The sequence below is a fragment of the Amphiprion ocellaris genome, chromosome 15, assembly GCF_022539595.1.
Source record: "Amphiprion ocellaris isolate individual 3 ecotype Okinawa chromosome 15, ASM2253959v1, whole genome shotgun sequence".
Classification (NCBI taxonomy): Eukaryota; Metazoa; Chordata; class Actinopteri; family Pomacentridae; genus Amphiprion; species Amphiprion ocellaris.
The window spans coordinates 9378246-9399191 of NC_072780.1; the positions used below are offsets into that span (position 1 = coordinate 9378246).

The 20946-nt window shown below is 43.3% G+C and overlaps 1 protein-coding gene across 1 annotated transcript in view; it reads left to right on the forward strand.

Moving 5' to 3' along the window:
* Positions 1 to 6374: 6374 nt before the first annotated feature.
* runx1t1 (RUNX1 partner transcriptional co-repressor 1) overlaps positions 6375 to 20946 on the forward strand; it is a 60038-nt gene continuing 45466 nt past the window's right edge. The window contains exon 1 of the mRNA XM_023262978.3: positions 6375 to 6993. Within this exon, the coding sequence (XP_023118746.2) occupies positions 6966 to 6993 (28 nt within the window). The 5' untranslated portion in view covers positions 6375 to 6965. The remainder of the gene's footprint in view (positions 6994 to 20946) is intronic.

Genomic DNA, 20946 nt, shown 5'->3' on the forward strand with positions numbered 1-20946 from the left:
CTGCATAAGATGCTGCACTGCAGCTGCTATTCCATTATACAGCTCTGTCTCTATTCCCCTCTGCCTCAATTCATTCCCATCTCTGTCAATGAAGGGCTTAGTTTGATTGGTTCAATTTGATTTCTACTTTTTTACTCGGAGAGTTTTAGAATAATGTGTATGTCATGTCATATTGAAATATTTCATTATTTTGTGACAGGAAAGACTGTTTTAAATTCAGTTCAGTACTGCATGTATGTGCATTAAACCTCCATGGCATGTTGATGATGGAATGAAGGTGTCATGTCATTTGGTAGTAATATGACAGTTTAAACAAAATACCTCCAAATATTTCAGATATTAAATTTGAAGCAGTTAACAAAATCCCTGACTCATTCAGTGTGCATTCCAACCAATTAACCTTGCAAGGGCGTTCAATAAGCACCATGGTTTTTCCCTTGACAGACTGACACTCCCTGTCTCTGTCAATGGTAGTTTTTCAGATTAATCAAATATTCACTCGCTGCTGAATCACTTGAGGACAACTCCAAAAAGTTGCTGTTACCTTGGACTTGACTCTCATTAAAGAATTTACTTGCTGGTGCACCCCAATTTTCTCTTCTTAATGAGTTTTTCACAACAATTCAATCTGCAGAGGAATGTTGCTATTCAGAACACAAATGAATGTCCTTTTTTCCGGAAACATGGCATTTACAAAATGCACTCTAATTGGTGTTGTGTGTGAATTATGCTTTATGCAAAACTGAAGTCTGTTTGCATGTGTTGTTTTGCTGTAACTCTATCACCAAACCAAGACAGTTGACTCACAGTTCTGCTTGCTGTGGATTTCATTTATTTGATACTTACATGTACACTTTTTAGCTTCTGTAATATCTGTCCAAGGCAACTATTTTTAAGGTTAAGGTCAGATGAAGATCATGGTTATGTTATTTAGACCTGGGCTACCTTCTGCCTTGCTACATATACTGATCCACCACAACATTAAAACCACTTGCCTAACACTGTAGGTCTGCTTCATGCTGCCAGTACAGCTCTGACCCTTCAGGCCATGGACACAGGAGCTCCGGGGGAGTCCTGTGGTGTTTGGCACTGGGATTTTGGCAAAAGATCTTTTGGGTCCTATGGGTTGCAGGGCTTCTGTGGATTGGATTAATATCTGTCAAGGTTGGAGGCCAAGTTGATGCCTTATGCTCTTAATTGTGTTGCTCAAGACATTCCTGAGCAGTTTATGTGTTGTGGCGGGGAGCATTGTCGCTGTTGGTGTCAGGGAGTGTCATTGCCATTGGTCTGTCTGTGTGTGTGTGTGTGTGTGTGTGGTCTGAAAAAATACAACATCCACATGAACACCACAATCCAAGGTTTCTCAGCACTGCAACAGAATAATCACGTCGTGTCAATTCTTTTAATGTTGTCGGTAATTGGTGTACAGGACGGAAATACTTCCTGAATTAGCCTTGAATATAGACACTGTCATTCTATTCCTTTATATTGTAGTTTTACTATTGACATTTGTGTCTATACACACAATATCTACACCAAAATCTGTTGTCTTTCCTTTAATAATAGTTTCTTCCAAATACTGTTTGAGTTTTTCATTTACCAAACCAAGGGTGGAAGGATGGTGGGCAAATTAATGATTTTGGACAGTATGTAATATTTTCATAACTTACTCTCCACTTCTTTTAACAAAGGGGACTGAGTATTTGTTGTTCCAACAGATGGCATCTCTATAACAGAATGGAAGTCCTGAAACAACCAAGTACGCTCTGTACTGGAAATGACAATGGGAAGATTGAGAGTGGAGTTATAGACCAGAAATCACAATGCAGTAATGACTCACACATCGGTGACACAAAGAGTTAACAACGTTGTCGGTGCTGCTCGTGGAATGTTGTCCCACTCTTTCTGAAGGGATCAGTGAAGTTAGACGACATTTTCAGGAACAGGATCACATTGTTGGACACAACGTTGGATTATCTGTTGTACCATGATATCTGGAACTAATTCTTAGATGACAAATAGTGGACTTATGGACATTCTAGTACCATTTCTTGTCTTTTCATTTGTGAGATTATAAAATTTGAATAAAGCTGCAAATTAAACGTGGCCTTTTAGAGTCACCAGTAAAAGGAGTGTCTTTGTGCTGGTCACTATAATCATTGCTCTTTCAAACCACACCTGACCAGGGTCTGGATTAACTCGGTGGTGGTGAGTTTGTCACCATTTGAACAGATTTAAAACTGAACAACTGAAATGAGACTTTTAACTTTTCCTCGAACTCAGAAGATTAATTGCAGGTTGCATTTATATTTTTGTTCTGTGTATATTATGTGATGCAGAACTGTCCGATATGAACACAATTCATAGGATACTGAGTTAATTATGCCAAAATTCCCTCTTTGCCTTAGACACACCTGGCAGTAACAAAAACCCTTTAGCTCCATTGTTAGAATACAAATACATATATTTTGCAGTAAACACAAAGTCTTTGCATCCAATTACACAGTATATAGTATAGTATAGTATAGTATAGTATAGTATAGTATAGTATAGTATAGTATAGTATAGTATAGTGTAAAATAGTATGATGTAGCTGATGATCCAAAAGTAACTTGGCTCCAAAGTGTCAAATATTTAAACAGGACTGAGTTGAGCTTAGCATAAACTCAGGCAGACCACTTGTCACACTCTTGTTATAATGATACTGGGTGACTGGCATCAGTTTTTTTTCAAGAGGCTTCACAATCATTGGCTAATTCACAAGTGCGTGGCAAGTAATGTCCAATCATCTCTCATGACTTATGTGCTATTTTTCACATTATAGATTCAACTAAGCTTCCTGTGTGATTATTAAAGGCTCAGTTCTCTCGACAGAATCCTGGTTGTATCCTTTGAGAGCTCTGCCAAAGAGCAGAGCCTTTACCACCGTTTCTACCTGCTCAACCATTTGCTGTAAATACTCTTGATGTACATGTAATTGACTTTAATTGAGATACAACCTTTAAAGCTTCCGCACCCCCCCCTCACCCTCACCCTGTTTATGTAAATGTTCCAAATAGGTCAGAAACACAACACTGGCTAAGCTCCTTTACTTTAATTGCTTCTCTTCCTCTTATCCTCTTGCTTTTGTCAGCTGCGGCGTTGATGATGTTGATGCTAGGCTGCTTGGCCTCAGGCAATGTTGATCAAATGCCAGGTAATTACAGGGATTTGAATGGCACTTGTTTACTGTCAACGCTAAACTTATATTTGTCTCATTCTGTCTTTGTCCCCGTGCACATAATATGAGCGTGTGCATGTGTTTGTGAGTGTTTGTGGGTGTGTGCAACTGTGTTACAGGTGGCCGCCCAGTAGGTGGGAAAATGCAGGAAGTCTGCTTGTCTGTGTCCACATGTATCAGACGCAGCATGTTTTTCCCTTTCAGAGGCGAGGTATCCTGTGTGTGTGTGTGTGTGTGTGTGTGTGTGTGTGTGTGTGTGTGTGTGTGTGTGTGTGTGTGTGTGTGTGTGTGTGTGTGTGTGTGTGTGTGTGTGTGTGTGTACGTATGTCGCCGATCACACTGGGCGGTTGACTTCCAGGAACCCCTGCAGCAAAAACAGGCACTGTGTGTTTCCTGCTCTCACACACCATTATCACAGGACACACACACACACACACACACACGGATCATTGCCCTATTCTCTTTTCCCCTCGCAGGTTTCCTCAACGCCTATCCTTGTGCCTCCGGCTGTCAAGATGTTTCGCTGTGATTGTCATGAGAGAACTTGCCCTCCGGGAGCAAACCGGAGGACACAAATAGGCGAGGAGTGACGGCATCCTTGCGATTTCTCTGACCACATTAGGTTTGCTCACTTAGAGTGGACACATTGCTTCTGCACCTACTTTGACCTTTTGTGCATCTTATTCACAGGCTACGTTTTTTTTCTCGGATATGAACTCATTGCAGACTTCCCTTCTTCTTTCATTTCATCATGAATCAGTTTCTTCTACCCTCATCTTATCATTCAATATTCCTCCCTTCCCTTTCCATTCCTCACCTTCTCTCAGTGTATCCATTCGCACATCCTAACACCCATCCTTTGCCTTTTGTGGGAGACAGACAAAGGGACCCAGACAGGAAAATGTAAGTGCAGTCCAAGTGCTGGAGACTGTATCTATCCATACTGCCTTTGAGAACACAATGTAAGCCACCGCTGAAACACTCCAGATGACAGGGGAGAGATGAGAGGGAAGGAGGGAGGGAGAAAGATGAGAAAGAGAAGAGAAATGCACAATGGCACTGTTGCAAACAATTGCTATTAATGGCATCATCTTTTCCCCGCAGAGATCGCGCTGAGGGAACAATGAGCTCCGAGTTGATGGTACGCTCACAATTCACCGAGTGCTTTACATACAGTACATGGCTGGCAAAAGTAGTAAATGTTGCTTCAGTTGTAATGAAGCCAATAAAAAACGGTGATTAATATTGTCTTTCAAGTGTAGCCAGTGTATAGGATGGAATTAGAAGCCTTCCAGGTGAGTGAAGTTTGGTCAGTTTTGCTAACACCACCGTAATGTTTAAGCCAGAAGCACTACAAGTCCACTGTATGAGCTCTATAGCATAGATTAGAAGAGAAATAAATACAATAGAATGTTTTATGAGATGTTATGAACGGGCAATGGTGCATGACTTGTTCAACCATGCAGTTGAAGTGGACCGGTTGTTATCACCGAGTTGTAAACGTAGCTTCTGCTCTGTGCTTTCACTGGCTCTGCAGGCGAGATGATTTCCAGATGGTCCGGGGAAAGTGTTTGCCTTAGGTTACTGCAGGCCAGCCTGCCTGTGCCTTTTTCAGCTGAGGGAAAGATAGAGATGCAGTGTGTGTGTCTGAGTGAGTGTGTAAAGTGCAGACATGTCTTTGCACACACACACACACACACACACCCATATACACACAACCGGCTCCTCAAGCATTCAGCTGGCTGGTTCCAATCCATGACACTCCGCTGCTGTGTCTGCAAGTGGTTCTCAAAGTAGGGTCCAAGGACCACTGGGGGTCCCCGAGGGGAAAAATACATAAAATAAATAAACATGACTAACAGATTTCCCAAAAGTCTGCACAAGAAAATGCAAATTAATGCGCGTTTCTGGCCATTACTGCTATGTGAATTTTAGGGTGCCGTTAAATTTAATTCGAGATGGGTTTTCAACAAGATGACTCAGTGAAAAGAGCACCTGCCCAGACGAACAAAAACAATGTGGCCATGCAAATATGGTGTTTATGTTTATTTTGTGTATTACTTTAAGGAAGGTCACAGTCTTGTTATTGGTCCACACAGTTCAGATGTTTTCGTTTTACTTGAAAATCCAGTTTTCATTGCATTATGATCCGTTTTGGTTTTATCGATACAATAACTCTCCTACTGCAGTCAAGCATTTCTTCTCTCAGATTTCTGGCATTTGCACTCAGGTTTGATTTAGTTTTACATGCAAAACAAAATAACAGTTAAGAAAAAGTTGAAGGAAAAGCATTTTATGTGCATGTTTTTGTGCAAAGATTCAGGAAAGAGATAGTGACAAATATGGAATTACATGCGAAACCCCTGTAACCCAGCTGGCAGGGAACGTTCCCACAATATTGGCTAACATTACTTACAAGTTCTGTTAATGTTTTACATTTTAACCTAAAGATCAAAGAATTTTTCAAGCATAGTTATATCCCCATGAGGTTAGAAGTAATCATGACAGATATGTTCTTTTTTGGCAATATATCAGATTTTATACGGGAAATAAATTGTATCTGTGTCCAAGAAATCACTTTCAACTAAGTTACCCATTAGAAAAACACCTCTCAAGGAAGTGTATTAATTCCAGATCATATCACCTGCTCCACATGATGTCATTTACTTTCAATTTCAATTTTACTCATTATATATATATATATATATATATATAATATTTAGCAGGATCTTTCTGTAAAAATGCCATGTGGTGATTGGTTATAGGCGACCATGTTGATTTTCGGCCTGAAAACAGCAAAAATGTCAACTATGTTACAAGTCCCACACTTAAATATTGACCCAAATATCGATTGGAGACGGACTTGAATAACCACATACCAGTCCTTTAATTCTCCACTGATATGTGAAAAAAAAAATCTCCTGCGCCTTTGAGGAGGACTTCATTAGAGGTTATCTCCCTGGGAGCTACTTGACGTGGAAAAGCTTCAGGAGCCAGTGGTACAAAAGAAAACACTTCGACTTGACCTGACCCTGCTTTTTCCAACCTGTTTTAGGACACACAGATGCTGGCTGCTGCCCAGTCGCCTCCTCCTCCTCCTCCTCCTCCTCCTCCTCCTCCTCCTCCTCCTCCTCCTCCTCCTCCTCAGCAGCGCTTCGGTCCCGCCCATCGCCACCTGGCTCTGCTGCGCACCGCCGACTGGAGGCAGAGCGCCGCTACTCCTCTTCCCCACGCCAACGGAGAAGCACGATACAAGGAGACCGAGGGTGTGTGCGTGATTTTTTCTCATATTTAAAAAAAAAATTTTAAAAAAGAGCTGTTTTTTTTCCTTTCCGGAACTTAAGGGATTTTAGAAGAAAAGTGCGAAGACGGGTAAAAAGAAGAAAAAAAGAGAAAGAAATCAGACGGGTGCCCTGCGCAGTACAGCATCCTCCCTCTGCATCTCTTTCTCGTCTCTCCTCCTTCTTTGCCTCTGCGCTTTTTTACAAGACTCCCGGCTCTCCCACCCTGAATATCCCCAGTGACTGATCACTTATTGCGAGCCGCGAGGTGGCCCCTTTTTTCTCTCTTTTTGTCGGAGTTTCAACCGCATTTCTGAGCTGCTGGAAGTACACCGCCAGAGCCCCTGAGATCTGGCTGGACTCTGTAGTTTTCGTCTTCCCGACCACAGGCGGATCATCGAGGGGACCTTGCGCGGAGTCAAAAGGACTGGAAATTATTTAGCCTCCTCACATCGACGTAACGCATGGTGGGAATTTCTGCCTCTTTTCAGTGTAAGTGGCCTCTTTCCCTCTTGATATAATGGTTATATTCTCTCTAATTACGCCTCGGTGGAGTGTGTTGTGACCTGATAGGGACATATGTTCGCCAAAATACGAAAATAAAATCACCAAGTAGCTGCTGAGCCATTTAAGGAACTGACATTATCTTATTTTTACTTTGTTTCATACGTTTTAATCAGACTGAGGGTGGCTCCAAAATGCGAATTCTGGATTCATTTGTGTAAAAACAGGCATTATTTTTTGAATAGATGTCGAAAGAATACTATTTTTTTATTATCCTGGATAAGCTGTGATGGAAGATCTATGGCACAAGCGAACAATGCATCTGCTGTGCGTAATAGTGGATGTTAACAATAAACATAATTAATCCTAATGGGAGAGACAGGGTGAGCAGGGAATGTTGGATTCTTGTTTTTTTTTTCGCTGCTAGTAAATAAATCTAAAAACTAAAATATTCCATTTATTGTGTCTAGAAAACCCCGTAATTGATGGATGTAGTTAGAAACTTGCTGGTGCAGATTGTTATTTTGGCACCAGCAGATCTCAGCTCACGAGCTTGTATCCAGGATGGACTGTGTACAAGCGGGCAACAGGCAACTTGTATCCATGGGTCAAATTTGGTCAGATTTGAGTGGAACAGCCTTCACATCAAGTGGCTAGGCTTAGAAAATGCAGACTTTTGTACTAAAGTGAGGCGTGTGTCACCATCCCTTAGTAAACAACAATGATTCACGGAGTGTTGAGAGTTTAGGTTCCAAAAATGTGAATTACGCACACGGTAATTTGCGTAATTCTGCCTGTATGGCTGAAATTTGTGCCAAATATTCAACAGTATCCTCGAGGAAACAAATTCTGGAATTCTATCCTAAACATTGTGGTTGTGGATGTTTGCAATTTTGGATAACTTTGCCATCCTTCTGTTTTCGTGGAGAGCCGCCCCTGCCTTTCCTCCTCCTCCTCCTCTTCTTCCTTCTCTTCCCTCCGCTCTCATCTCCTGCTCGGGAGTCCTGGAAAGCATTTTTCAGAGAGGACTTGCATTTCAGAGTTTGCATTTGAAAACATCCTCAGGAGCGCTGACACAACTGTCAAACGCATCTTCTCAAACCCATGTGAAGTTTCCATCTCCTCCCGATGCGACTTTGTCATCATCACATAACCGAAAAGCGCAAGAAATAAACAGAAAACAGTTTTTTTTTTTTTTTTTTTTTAAATGGACTGGCGTACGGTTGAAATTAAAGGCTTGGGGCTATATTTTACTCCAGTGGGAATCTTTTTGCTCCGACTGGGAACAGAGCAGACATGCGGGTTTAGGGAGGGAGGCTGCTATGGCACAACCTGCTGTCGATGCCTGACTGTTCTCACGTCTCAGATTAGAGAGGGAGGAAAATATCTCGTGGAAAAACCACAGAGTTTTGGACTTTTTAAAATTTTACGCATGCCAAATGGTGCCATGCAAAGCTTTGCAGGGATCCAAGAGAGCGTTAACTTCCCCTTGAAGCCTTGCAGAGGTAGTCTTTGATGAGGTAAAAATAGATGACAAGAAGTAGAAATTGTTTGTGAGGGAGCTGAACTGATAGAAGGTGATGGATGCAGCAAAATTTGAAAATTTCATTCAATCCAAGGGCTGTTGTGATGCAATCCTGTTGGTTATTTTCTTTCATTTTTTTATTCCCTATCAATTATCATTATGATTTACTGCAGTGTTCCAAGCCACTTGCTTATCCTGGCTGTCATTTATTGTGTCATCTGTTGTTTTTTTCCCCCACTCCCTATTCTTTTACCACTGGGACTTCCATTAAAGTGGTGACTTGACTGAAAAGACCATTACCTGGAGTGGGAGTGTTTACAGAGATAAAGAGAGAGAGAGAGGGGGACAGGGAGGGAGAAGGAGTAAATGAAAGGTAAACAAAGCTGGTGATGAGTTGAGAGTAAATGATAAGTGTTGTTTGCAGGTTATCACTGCGTTTGTGTGCGATTGTGTGTGTGTGTGTGTGTGATGTGCACTGTATAAACAGGCTTGTATTAAGGATAGCTGCTAAACTCTCTGTGGTCCAGGGCTCTGCAGCATCAGCTAGCACTTCCAGGAGGCCATCTGCCCAGCCACCAGCCTGCTTCACACCTGTTTTCCCCTCCCCTCCCTCCCTCCTTCCCCCCCCCCCAGGCTCTCAGGCTATAGGGTCAAACGCATCAGTCCGCTGCTCACACACATGGACGGCCTTGCAAAAGTGGTGGCAACCATTTTATTCTCGCCTAGACTCGAAAACGCACAAACATTCATACGCACCCCTGGTTGGCAGCCTGAGCAAGTGATGCTGAAAAAAAAAGACTCACACACACAATGTGCCACGCAGATGACACACACCCATGATTTGCATTTTTTCATCCTTTCCTGCGTTTTGATGTTAACCACAGCTAATGGCTTTCCTACCGGTTTATAATGCATCCAAATGCAAGCTTTTAGATCACAGAGACAAACAGCGAATTACTCTCATATCAGAAGGACAAAACAAAGCAGCAACAAACACAGATTTCCCCCCTTTAGCACAGAGTCACACTGAGGCTCCAGTGCTGTGATGTAATTACAGAGCACTTCTTTTGAGTGTGACACACAGACGTTTTGGACGCATTCCAGGTTTGCTATACGGTGAATAAGTGATGATGACTCAACAGAGTTAATATGCATGAAGCCCATACAAACAAGCCTGACGATGAACTGTGTGGCTCAGCATCATCACCTGTATTGTTTTTAGTGTGCTTTTGTTTGTGCTTTTTGGTTTTGTCCCTTTTCAGCACACAAAAGTTAACATAAGGCCACTCATTTGTGTCGTGGCTACAGCATACGCCATAAATTGTGTATCTTCTCGTAACGTTTTGGTTGTTTGTACGTCGTATAATTCAGCACTTTGAATAAGTCCTGGAACTACTATAATATTCCTCATTCTGTGAAGAATGCTCCGTTGCATAAATGTGTGCACAGATAAAGATGGCAGAGCGTCTTGAGTGCAGGTTGGATTTGAAGCAATGTAGTCAGAGGCCAAATGTCAGCTGCTGAACTGGATACTAAAACCAGTGTTCCATGCACTGCTTCAAGATGGATAGATCTGTTCTGATTATTCAGAGCCGTCTGTTACCAAGTCCCCGAGTGAATTATAGATGGAATCGCGGCGTGTGTGTGTGTGTGTGTGTGTGTGTGTAGGTGTGTGTGTACGCTTCCACACACATGCCACTGTAGATCGATAAGTCTATTGATGGTTATCAGTGAGAGGGCAGTTCTCTTCACTGCTTATTGAATTTCATCACCCATGAAAGAGCAGCAGCAGTATAAAAAGGACTCGCAGGTAGGTGTGTGTGTTGCTGCGAGTGTGTTGCATACGTGGTGTCTGCGTGCATGTTCACAAAAGCAAGAGGTCTTTGTTTTATTGTAGTTGTGAGTTGGCCTTTACAGGGGCTTATTTAATGTCAAAGTCAACAGTGAGCGCTGCAAACTGGTTTTATTGGCCTTGTTCGTGTTTTTACTCCAGATAACATGAGGCTTATAGGGCAAGTGAAGAAGAGGCCAACAGGGCAGCGTCTGACAATTCATCAGGTTTCATGAAGGTTTTTACAGCTCGAGCCACTTAGGAAACAAAGAAATCAGAATGATAGCCGATTGTTTCCTGAATATGACCAACTCTTTTTCTCATCCTTTCTTAATTGTGGCGGAAACATTACCACAGAGACAGACGCACAAGCGGCGAGAGACGTAGTTTTTCTGATGTTTAGGTAGAAAACTAACTGCGTCCACCACATTCTGGGCTTCTCGGGCTAAATCGCATGCTGGCAGACGTGAGCAGGACAATATAAAGACACACAGTGTCTCACATCCGCTGCTGACTCAGTCTCACTCTGTATACAGAGCGGGATTGAGTTGCTAATTAACTTTACTTTCTCTAACTGTATCGCTCACAGGCAGACTGCCACACACACACACACACATGCACACACGCACAGACATGCACACACACACACACACACACACACGCACACACACACACACACACACACACACACACACACACACGCTGAAATCTCTCTCTTAGGCTCCTTCTCATGATGTCTGTCCCCTCACTCGCTCTCTCTCTCTCTCTCTCTCTCTCTCTTCCACTGTTTATTTTCCTTCCTCCATCTGGAGTCGGCTGATATTGTAATCGCCCTAATGCACATTGCCTTCCCCTCACACACACACACACACACACACACACACACACACACACACACACACACACACACACACAAACACACATACATGCAATGTGCCATCCTGACAAGCCCCCTTTTCTTATTCCAAAAGATAAGCCACTGGATGTGATTGTATGTGTGTGCCTGTGTGCGATGTAAGTGCACATGCAGGTGTCTATACAGTAAATCTAATGAGTACAAAAGGACACACACACACATATATATACAAGAGTGTGTTTTTCCTCGCGCTCAGCCAAAGGTAATGATATTGAATAGGCGCTTCTCAGTGATGTGGAGTGGTGATAATGTGGCCGAGTGAAGATGTTAGCCCTTATCGCTCACCTCCTCAATATTCACCTGTCACCCGATTTACATTTAAAGATCAGGCAGAGGAGGGGAGAGGAATTCAGGGGTGGCAGGGCCAAAAGTGTGTCTGTTTGCATATGTTTGTGTGTGTCTTTTGTGAAGACCGGAATGAGCAGTAAAAGGAAAAGTGCATTTGAAAGAGATTTTTACTGCACTGCTATCTCCGTGAGCTTTTGTTTTGTGATTCCGCAGAGATTTGAGATGTTGGGAATGTGCACACACACACACACACACACACACTAATACAAAAGCACAGACAGGTTTGATTGATGGAACGTATGAGCTGTGAAACTGTGCGATTAGGAGGCTTTTTCCCCCCTTCTCCTTCAGTTCACGAGAGGACAATTGCTGAAGAATGGACCGGCTTGCTTTGCTACCAGTCCATAAAATCTGACCATAAAAGACTTATTTTTTTGTCCTTGTGTGTGTGTGAGAGAGTGGGAGTGGGCCACAGACAGACAGCTCTTAAAACAAACAAACAGGCAGAAAATTAGACAAATTGACAAAGAGAGACACAAAGAAAGAGGAAGCAGATAAGAAAGAGAAGGTGGGGAGAAACCTCACCTCAGCCCCGTCACGCTTTAGCGCTTTTAATTACCTCAGCAGAGGTTGCTTCCTCCATAAAAACTGTTACCGTTGACCTGCGTGAACATATGAAAATAATTCTCTTTTTATCCCTTTGTTGCTGTATTTTTTTATTTTTTTAAACAAAAAAACAGGACGTAATTTACGATCACCACCCCGGCTTATCAGCTTGGATATTTGATTTACAGCTCGGTTCTCTCTCATTAATTTTGACGTATGGATTTGGACAGTACACTTTATGAAAAGGGCAGCCACTGGAGTGGAGCCCTGGCTAGCCTGGTAAAAAGAAGTGTAATTAAGATCAGCAGACAGGGAGAAAGAGAGAAGGAGAGAAGTGTGGATCAATAGATGCAGACAGTGGACCCTCTGTTTTTTCCCTCCGAGTATTGACGTGCTCAGTCAATTACATCTAGAGAGAGAAGAAGACGAAGAGAGAGACGGAGATGAGGATGTGGGAGGCTGTGTGTGCTGGGAGATAGGCCATGCGCATATTGTGAATGTCTGCATGTGTGAGGAGGTGCAAACAGCTGACACGCATCATGTGTTTCTTTATTATTCACAGTCAAATCCAGTGTGCAGATCAGACACATCAACAGCTGGTTTAAGACTTCCAGCCTTTTATCCGCCATCAGCAGACATCACTGTTTCTGCTCCTTGCTGGTTAAAATCACACCACCATTGCCAAAAAATAATGAGGCCCTTTTTCTTTTGTGGTTGAATTTGACTTGCATGATGGGTATTGTAGGAAGAGAGGGTTTCCAGCTGTTGTCAGTTAGTGTCACAGACAAACAGGGAGACGGGACAAAGGGATGACTGTCGCTCGCTCCATCTGATTGTCTTGTTGTCAAACCGACAGCAGGTGCCTCAAATGATAAACGCTGAGTGTCAATTATCGCGAGGAAGGGCCATTTTAGAAATTGGCTCCGAGAGAAAGAGGGAGAGTGGCAGCGAGGACGGTGGGGGTTACATAAAGAAATGGAAGGAGCTGGTTCATTTTCTCAAAATGGGGCCAAGTAAAAGCCCCATTTTGTTTAACTTCCAGTGTACCCTGCTTCAAGTGTACCTCTCCCTCCACATGTGCCCCCTTATTCCCATCTGGCCTTTAGTAGCCTCAGTCATTACCAGCCACCCTGCCAAGTGTTTGTTTGCTCACATAGTCTTCACCGGCAACAAAATTGCAGATGATTTTATCTAAACAAAGCTGATATTTGATGGCATTTTTAACTGCAAAAGAGTGATTATGCTTTGAATCATCAAATGTGCTTTTTTTCTTGAAATTGATAACAAAAAAGCTCAGATTTTCAGTCTGAAGAAGGTGGTGGAGTAAAGACAGGTGTTGCAGTTGAGTTGGACAAGGAGATGAGGTGTGAGGCTGGAGCTGGATATCGTTCTATCTATCTATCTATCTATCTGTCTGTCTGTCTGTCTGTCTGTCTGTCTGTCTGTCTGTCTGTCTGTCTGTCTGTCTGTCTGTCTGTCTGTCTGTCTGTGTATGTAAACGTACATCTTCATGTCTCCTCTGTACCTGTAGTGTCATCTGATATACATTCATGACCCCAGCTGCTCTTATGGATTTGCGATTGACAGCCCTTTAATCAAAGCATCTGTTCTTCCACTCTGTTGTACTCTAACCATATGGATGCGCCATCCTCAGTTGCGCATTTCATAGTAGCGTAGATGGCGGGTGTCCATGGTAACCAAACTCCTCTTTTAGAAATGCGATATGAATAATGTTTTTGGCCTCACATGTGCAGGATGGCTACGCACATGTGTCTGTAGTGCAGCGTACCTTGACATTTATAGTGTTTCGTATCGCATAAGTCTGCGTGGTTGTGGACTCGTGCATTCCCTCAAGTTTTATGGCTCATGCAGCGTACGGTCGTGTTTGTCTTCAACTGTGCGATAAAGCCATTTGAGGAAGAATCCAGGACTTTTTTTCCTTTTTTTCCCCAAGAGTTAAACAGCTCCAGATTGCGGCGTATAACCCTCTAGTCCTGGTAACACTGAGAGTAGGTGCAGCTCAGAGGAGGGAGAAGGGCTCTCACGGAGCAATGAAAATCCAAGGGGGAGAGAGCGCATAAATCCATCTCCCCTTGTAAGGTCTGAAATTTTTTTGCAGATGTTTCAAGATGTTTGGCTCAAGTGATGGTAATTTCTTGCCCATCTGTCTTCTCTCCTCCCCCTACGTCTCTTTATCAACATCTGGTTTTCGGTGCGGCAGGGAAACAAGTATCCTTTATAAGCCAAGGGTTCCCAGTTCCCCCTCTGCTTGTGCTATTAACTTAACCTCAACTACTGCTCTCTCTCTGTGCACACATATTCACATATGCTAGCCATTAGAAAGTCATACCATTCAGAAAATGTAATAACTTTCAGTTAGAGGCGGAGATAAAGTATTTTGGCTTTTTTGTTCGCTCTTCACTTTTTCCATAACTGAAAAGAATTTGGGGTTCTGGTTTTTATGCCTCCCCTGTGAGAGGACAAATTACTGCCTAGATGTTAGTTTGAGGATGCTTTAGTGAGAGGAAAGCCCCTTCCCCTTAAGCATTTGAGTAGCACCCCTGGGTCTCTGTCTGCACCTCCACTATACATTTAGGAGTGAAGAGCATAAAGCTGCCATTTAGGGGTGACAGGATCTGAGGCGCTTTGCACCACTTCCCTTTCTAGGATTCTTATTTGAGAATGCACACAAACGTTTTGCTGCACACTTTAGCAGCTCGGCAAAACTAAGATCTTAATTTGCTATTTCCTTTTTGGCAGCATTAAATTGTCCACATAATAATTCACAGCTGTGCAGAGGATCATGTGTTGTTGTGCAGCTGCAACTTCATGTTTGCAAATGTAACACATGGGCCCAAATGACGCATCATATGCACACACACATCTACAAATACACACACCAAGCCGGTCTCTCACATGCTCACAAACAGTGGGTAGTTGAATACGCAAAGACACGCAGCTCAGCACCATATGGCAGAGTTGTCAATCTAAAACGAAGGCATGCCGAGCATGCTTTGAGTGTGCCATGTAAGGTGGTGTACGCCGTGCTTGGTGTGTGTTTGATGGGGTGAGCAGGAAAAGATTGCGTGTCATATTAACAGACAGATACACTCACACACAAGTCACAATTCTCTGATTTCCGCTGCTGTTTCTTGTATGCATGAACACAACATACACACACTCTTGTTCCGCCACATACCCTTGTCCTACTTTTTGTCATTTAGTCGCTTAACAAAAGCACGCTGAGCTCATTGTTACTGCCAATTATGTTCTATTAAATCAGTGTTGTTCCTGTAACACAACACAGTGTGGCAAGATTTCATGAAGCGAACATTAACACTAAAATACAGCCTCAAATGCACTTTAAGACCACAGCAAGTGAAAGGATTAAAAATGTGGTTATTTCCAGCCATACGCAACAAAAGTCAGGTCAGACAGCTAAATAAAAGTCAGGCAATGAAGTCGTCATCATGCTTTAGTAGTAAAACGAAAAAGAAAGAATTGGAAACAATCTGCTTCAGAATTATTGTCTCTATATTTAGACAAAACAAGACTCTTTTGATTTGCCACTTTGCCCGAGGCTACAAGATGCAGTCACACAAAAACATGTGCCCACCCATGACAGATGCCCCTGACTGCAAAGGAGACTAATGCATTAGTCGTGCACTGCCCCGGGCTTTTGCCTGGTAGGACAATAACAAAACCGAGTCACCAGCTGATCGAGGGCGGAGGACACGCACACACTCACATGTGTGTGTGTTTATCCTGATCCCATATTTATTTACCATTACCATATAAATAGGGTCACACTTGTAGCTAAATGTAGTCGATCTGTTTTAATAACTCAGTGCAGCCCCCTAACAAGCTTTTACCTGTTGTCTGTGTCCATAGAGCTCCTCTGTATTTCAAATGGAAATGTTTGAATGTGGCGTTAATTTAAGTGGTTTTAGTCCAAGTGAATGAGCATGTTGACAGTCGTGTTACCAAAAGAAATGAATGCTGGTGTTCAGGAGACTGTTGAGCCTGGTGTTTGCTGCTTTTGTGTCTTGTAGACCTCTGTTTGCTCGGTGCAGTGAATGTGTGTGTGTGTGTGTGTGTGTGTGTGTGTGTGTGTGTGTGTGCGTGTGCGTGTGCCTGTGTGTTGTTGGGGGCGGGTGGTATCTTCATGGGGAATTGATTGCAAAGGATTAGATTGTGATTACAAAAGGGGTGGGGAGCAGGAGCAGAGGTTGGGCAGAGAGGAAGGTGAATGGTGACAAGTGTAGCAAGGTGAAATGGGGAGAGGAGACGGGGAAAATAAGATATCCGTCACGTGGGGAAATAAGGTGCAGACTGTGGCAAAGTCACCGCTGGAACAAAGATGTAAACATTCTCAAACGTGTCTTAAATGAAGAATATCAAGCAATAATCAGGAGATCAGTTCAGCATTAGATATTCACTGTGGACTAAACACTTCTGTTTTTCGAGGGCACAGTCGGTAAGACTTGAGGTACCAGCGCTCGGTCACACCAGTGGAAACAATCCAAAGTAGAATGGTTGCGTTTTAGATTGAAAACCACATTATTGGACGGGGCGAGTGAGGTCTGTGTGTTTGTAGCTCTGATGTCAGCGTGTTTGCCGGTGCCAGCTGGAGAACAAGACCCTGAAAACAGAGAAAGTGGGAAACGGAGAAAATCTAGTAGGACACATTTGTGAGTGCCTCTAAACTGCTGGAGTCCAGTGCCAGAAACCACAGAGTCAAACAACCATGAGAGATGGGAGGCAACAGCAGAAAGACGGACGGACAGAAAAACAGTATGCACCATGTTAAATAACATTTACGACTTTCCAAATTGCTGAGCTCGGATATGGGCTTCGGCTTTTTAGACCTCCAATGTGTTTTTTTTGAGAGTCTGTCTCCTCTTTTAGTCCACCAGTAATGCTACGCTGCCTCCAAGCAGAAAGCATTGCAGCATTTTTAGGAAAAATCACATATGAAATCCATCAACCTATATTTAACTAGTCCATGTGAAGGAGTTCAAAAAGCTAGTCTTAACCACATCTACATGCGAGCCACGGAATACTATATATAGCTGCTCTGCTGTAATAGAAAATTATAGTGCGACTGAGGATTACGAGGTTGGGAAAAATGCTGTATTGATGGTATGTGGAAGAGAGCTTGTAAAATGTGACATAGCCTGCAACTAAAAGAACTTCTTTCCTTTCAGATGATTGCCAGTGTGAGGCTGCCTTATTTCATGATAAAGATAGGATAGACAGTTATGTTTTTCTGAAAGGGAGCAAAAGACAAAACAGCCCCTGAATGTGTGCTGTAAAGGAAGCAAATTTAAATGTATTGCCTCTTCTCATTTGAAATGTGTTTTCATTCACACGCCGCAAATTAAATCAGGAATATTTTTGAGATCCTTGCATACCGTATAAACATTTTTAAGCTCAGATGGATTCAAAAGCACAAATATCTACCTGTACATGTGCACGCACACACTCTGACATCCATCCATCCACTAAAAACCATCAATTCCAATGCTGCTGAGTGCTTTTCGTTTCACGTAGCATCTCTTTGTCTATCCCTCTTTCTCTCGTGTCTAACAACAGCAGTTGTAGAGGAAGAGGCAAGGACAGTGTTTCCTTTTACCAGCCACACACATGGTGAGTCTGGCTCAGGGCACAACCACTGAAGATATAAGGTATTTACAAAAAACAGATAACTCACTGATTCAAATCAGTCTTAATAAAACTGTCAGATACAAGTTGAAAGAGTTGCTGGGTCTGTAATCATTACTGGCAATAAAATGCTCTCCTCCTTGCACATCTTCAAAATCCAGAGTCATCATTCTGTGCAAAAATGTACTCAATGTATTTTTTGAAGTTCAGCAGTCATGGTTAGCCAATCAGTCCCCTGCGCTCTTGGCCTTTCTTCTCTCTTTCCTTTCTGCTGCCTGCCATTGTCTCTTTATTCTTTTGTCTGCTTTTTTTCCTCCGTCACTCCAGCAATGACAGCCACCCAAGAAATGCTTTAAAAAAAAAAGCACTTAGGCACTCACCTATCTTTGCACTGCAAGTGTATATTTGCATGTGCATATATGTGCACACGTGTGTGTGCGTGTGTCCTTTGACAGTTGGGAGAGCATGTCTGCTGCACTTGTTGTCATGGAAACAGTAGGCACCATGTGTATGCACTGTATGCGTGTTTCACTGGAGACCCCCAAGATAGAGCCGGGAGCAGGTCTGGTCAGGACGACCGGGGCCGTGATCCGACCTCGTAATTCACTTCCTCCAGTTTGTCTTCATTTCTAACTCCCATCGTTAAGATCAGAGACCACCGCCGCTCTGGATCGACTCAGTTTGATGCCCCAGGCAGAGTCTGAGGAAGCCAGATAGGACAGTCCGCTTACCCAGGGCAGAGCCAGGACAGTGGGGTCAGGTCCAAGGCCACTAGTCCCTCCACCACCTTCCAATCCTGTTTCCTCCCTTGATCAACCATCCTCCATCCGCCTTCCATCCAACAATCGCTGTTCCGGCTTTAATTACCTGAAAACAAGCAAAAACATCCTGGAGACAGAGGACTAGTGAATGAGTCTATAATGTGTTTGTGTGCTCATGTGCACAAGTTGGAGCATGTTCTTGCATGGGAACAAGACATTTATCTGAGCAGCTCAATACTCTGCTCCACACAGACACAAACACTGTCCCCTTCACACACATCCTGACCTCGACCAGCCATCCATCCCCACCCTGCTCTCTAACTGCCTGGGTTCCCATCCTCTAGGCTCTCATCCTCTTCCCCCCCAGGTTCCTTCTGGTTCCCTTTCTGGTTCCTGACCAGCAGGGCTATCTCTGGATGGCCGGCGGTTCCTCTCATTCTGCCGGCCCATTGTGTGGTGAGTTGGGTTGGGCCCTGGGCCCCGGGGGCCGGGAGGGGAGCCAGGAACAGGCTGGTTCCTGTTACTGTACTAGTTAAAGGAACTGTGGCACCATGTCCATTAGTCCTGCATAATGTCTGTGAAACTGATTTTTAGGGCTATTTTTGTGGAAACAGTCACATGCAAGTCAGTTGCTTCCCTCGTTTTGGGAGAGCTGTGGCTTTGATAAGGGGAACTGGGTAGTTTAATTGGACGCCTTGGGTCTTAAAATAACTTAATAACACAATTTGTTCCACAACTGTTGCAGGACAAATCTGTGTTTTACATGTAGGAAATGCAGGCGAGAAATGAATGGCTTTCCTCTGGGTCAGGATTTAGTGGGAGAGAGACACACAGTGAAAAGTGACAGAAACAGGCACATTTACAAATACAGCTGGGAAATTTTTAACATTATTGAAAAGATAATGGTGCTGTTGAAACATTTTTTTAATATAAATAAAGTAACATCTTAAAACCACTCAGATATAAGTAGAAGTACATTGAGGACCATTTTGTGACTTTATCTATCAAGCAGCAACCTCCACCCTCAGTGAACACCATGATATTCAATGGAGGCTCAAAAAGTCCTTCTATTTGCTGCACCCTTGAAAATAACTTAAAGCATACTCGCCCTTATTGTCTTTGTCAGTGAGGTGACAGTCTGATGAAAACACGCAATTTATCACGTGCACGGATACTTCAGATGACTGCACACGGTCTCTGGTTTGAAGAAACACACACACATTATTCATCTCACACACACATCCACAACCATCATGCGTGGTGGCAGCTCTCAGTGTGAGCAGTCCACTCTGTGCTCGGCTCGTTGCAGCGTGTTGCAGGGAGTGCTACACTAGCTAGTGCACTCGGTTAATTATGACTGCCAAGCCAGGCTGTCACAATGATTCACTATGGAAGGAGAGGGAGAGAGAGGGGGAGGAAGAAGAGGGGAAGGAGAGAGTTGGCAGGTGTACAGATGTATCGTTAGCGCCACCTACTGATCCAGAGAGATGAGAATAGCAAATGAAGAAAGACCTGAAAGGAGGTTTGATTTTGACAAACTGGTTGTCATTCTGTCTGTACTGCAACACATTTTTTATCATTTTCTTGCTCTCATCTGCTCTTTTCAAACCTCTCCTCTCCACCAGCTTCTGTGCTGCTCCTCAATCTTTCGGCACCCATGGCACTTCCTTTTCTTGCCCGCTTGGTTTTTTATTTTTCCTCCCTGTCACCACTTCTCTTGCCGATGTCAGTTTGCCGGCGTCTTGTGTACTGTTGCGACAACTTAAGCACTCCATTCATCTCATGTGATCTGTGTTAGGGAGAGCTGTAAATGTGTGCTCTCTCCTTCTCCTCTGTCTCCTCTCCACTTTATCATCGCCGGGCAGATCAGATTGGAAGTGGGCCAAGTCACTCAGTGCTGGATAAATAGAAGGTGGCTGTGTGTGAGGATTTATAGGGCTGCTTGAGGTTGCCCAAGCAGGAATGAAATGGGGTCCTATTGTGTTTCCATGTACATCCTTGAGGCACAATGGAAAGTGAATTCAAACTGCAGTTTCTTAGACTCTCTATGTGAAAAGAATTCTTGGATATGTTGGTGAATTTTCATTGCTGTAAAAAAAAAAAAAACAAGCACCTGCGCAGCGACATTGGATCAGTAATCTGCAGCTTTTTTTTCTCTTCTTTTTGCGCCTTCAGGTGAGAAAACAAAAACGGTTTCTGTGCATACCCATTAACAACTCTTACGACAGTTAAGCGAGTGGTTGGGAAGAAGCGAGCAGCTGAGATTGGGAGAATTTAGCAACCCATCCACCCACCCACACACACACACACACACACACACACACACAGAGGCGCGCACACATGCATGCAC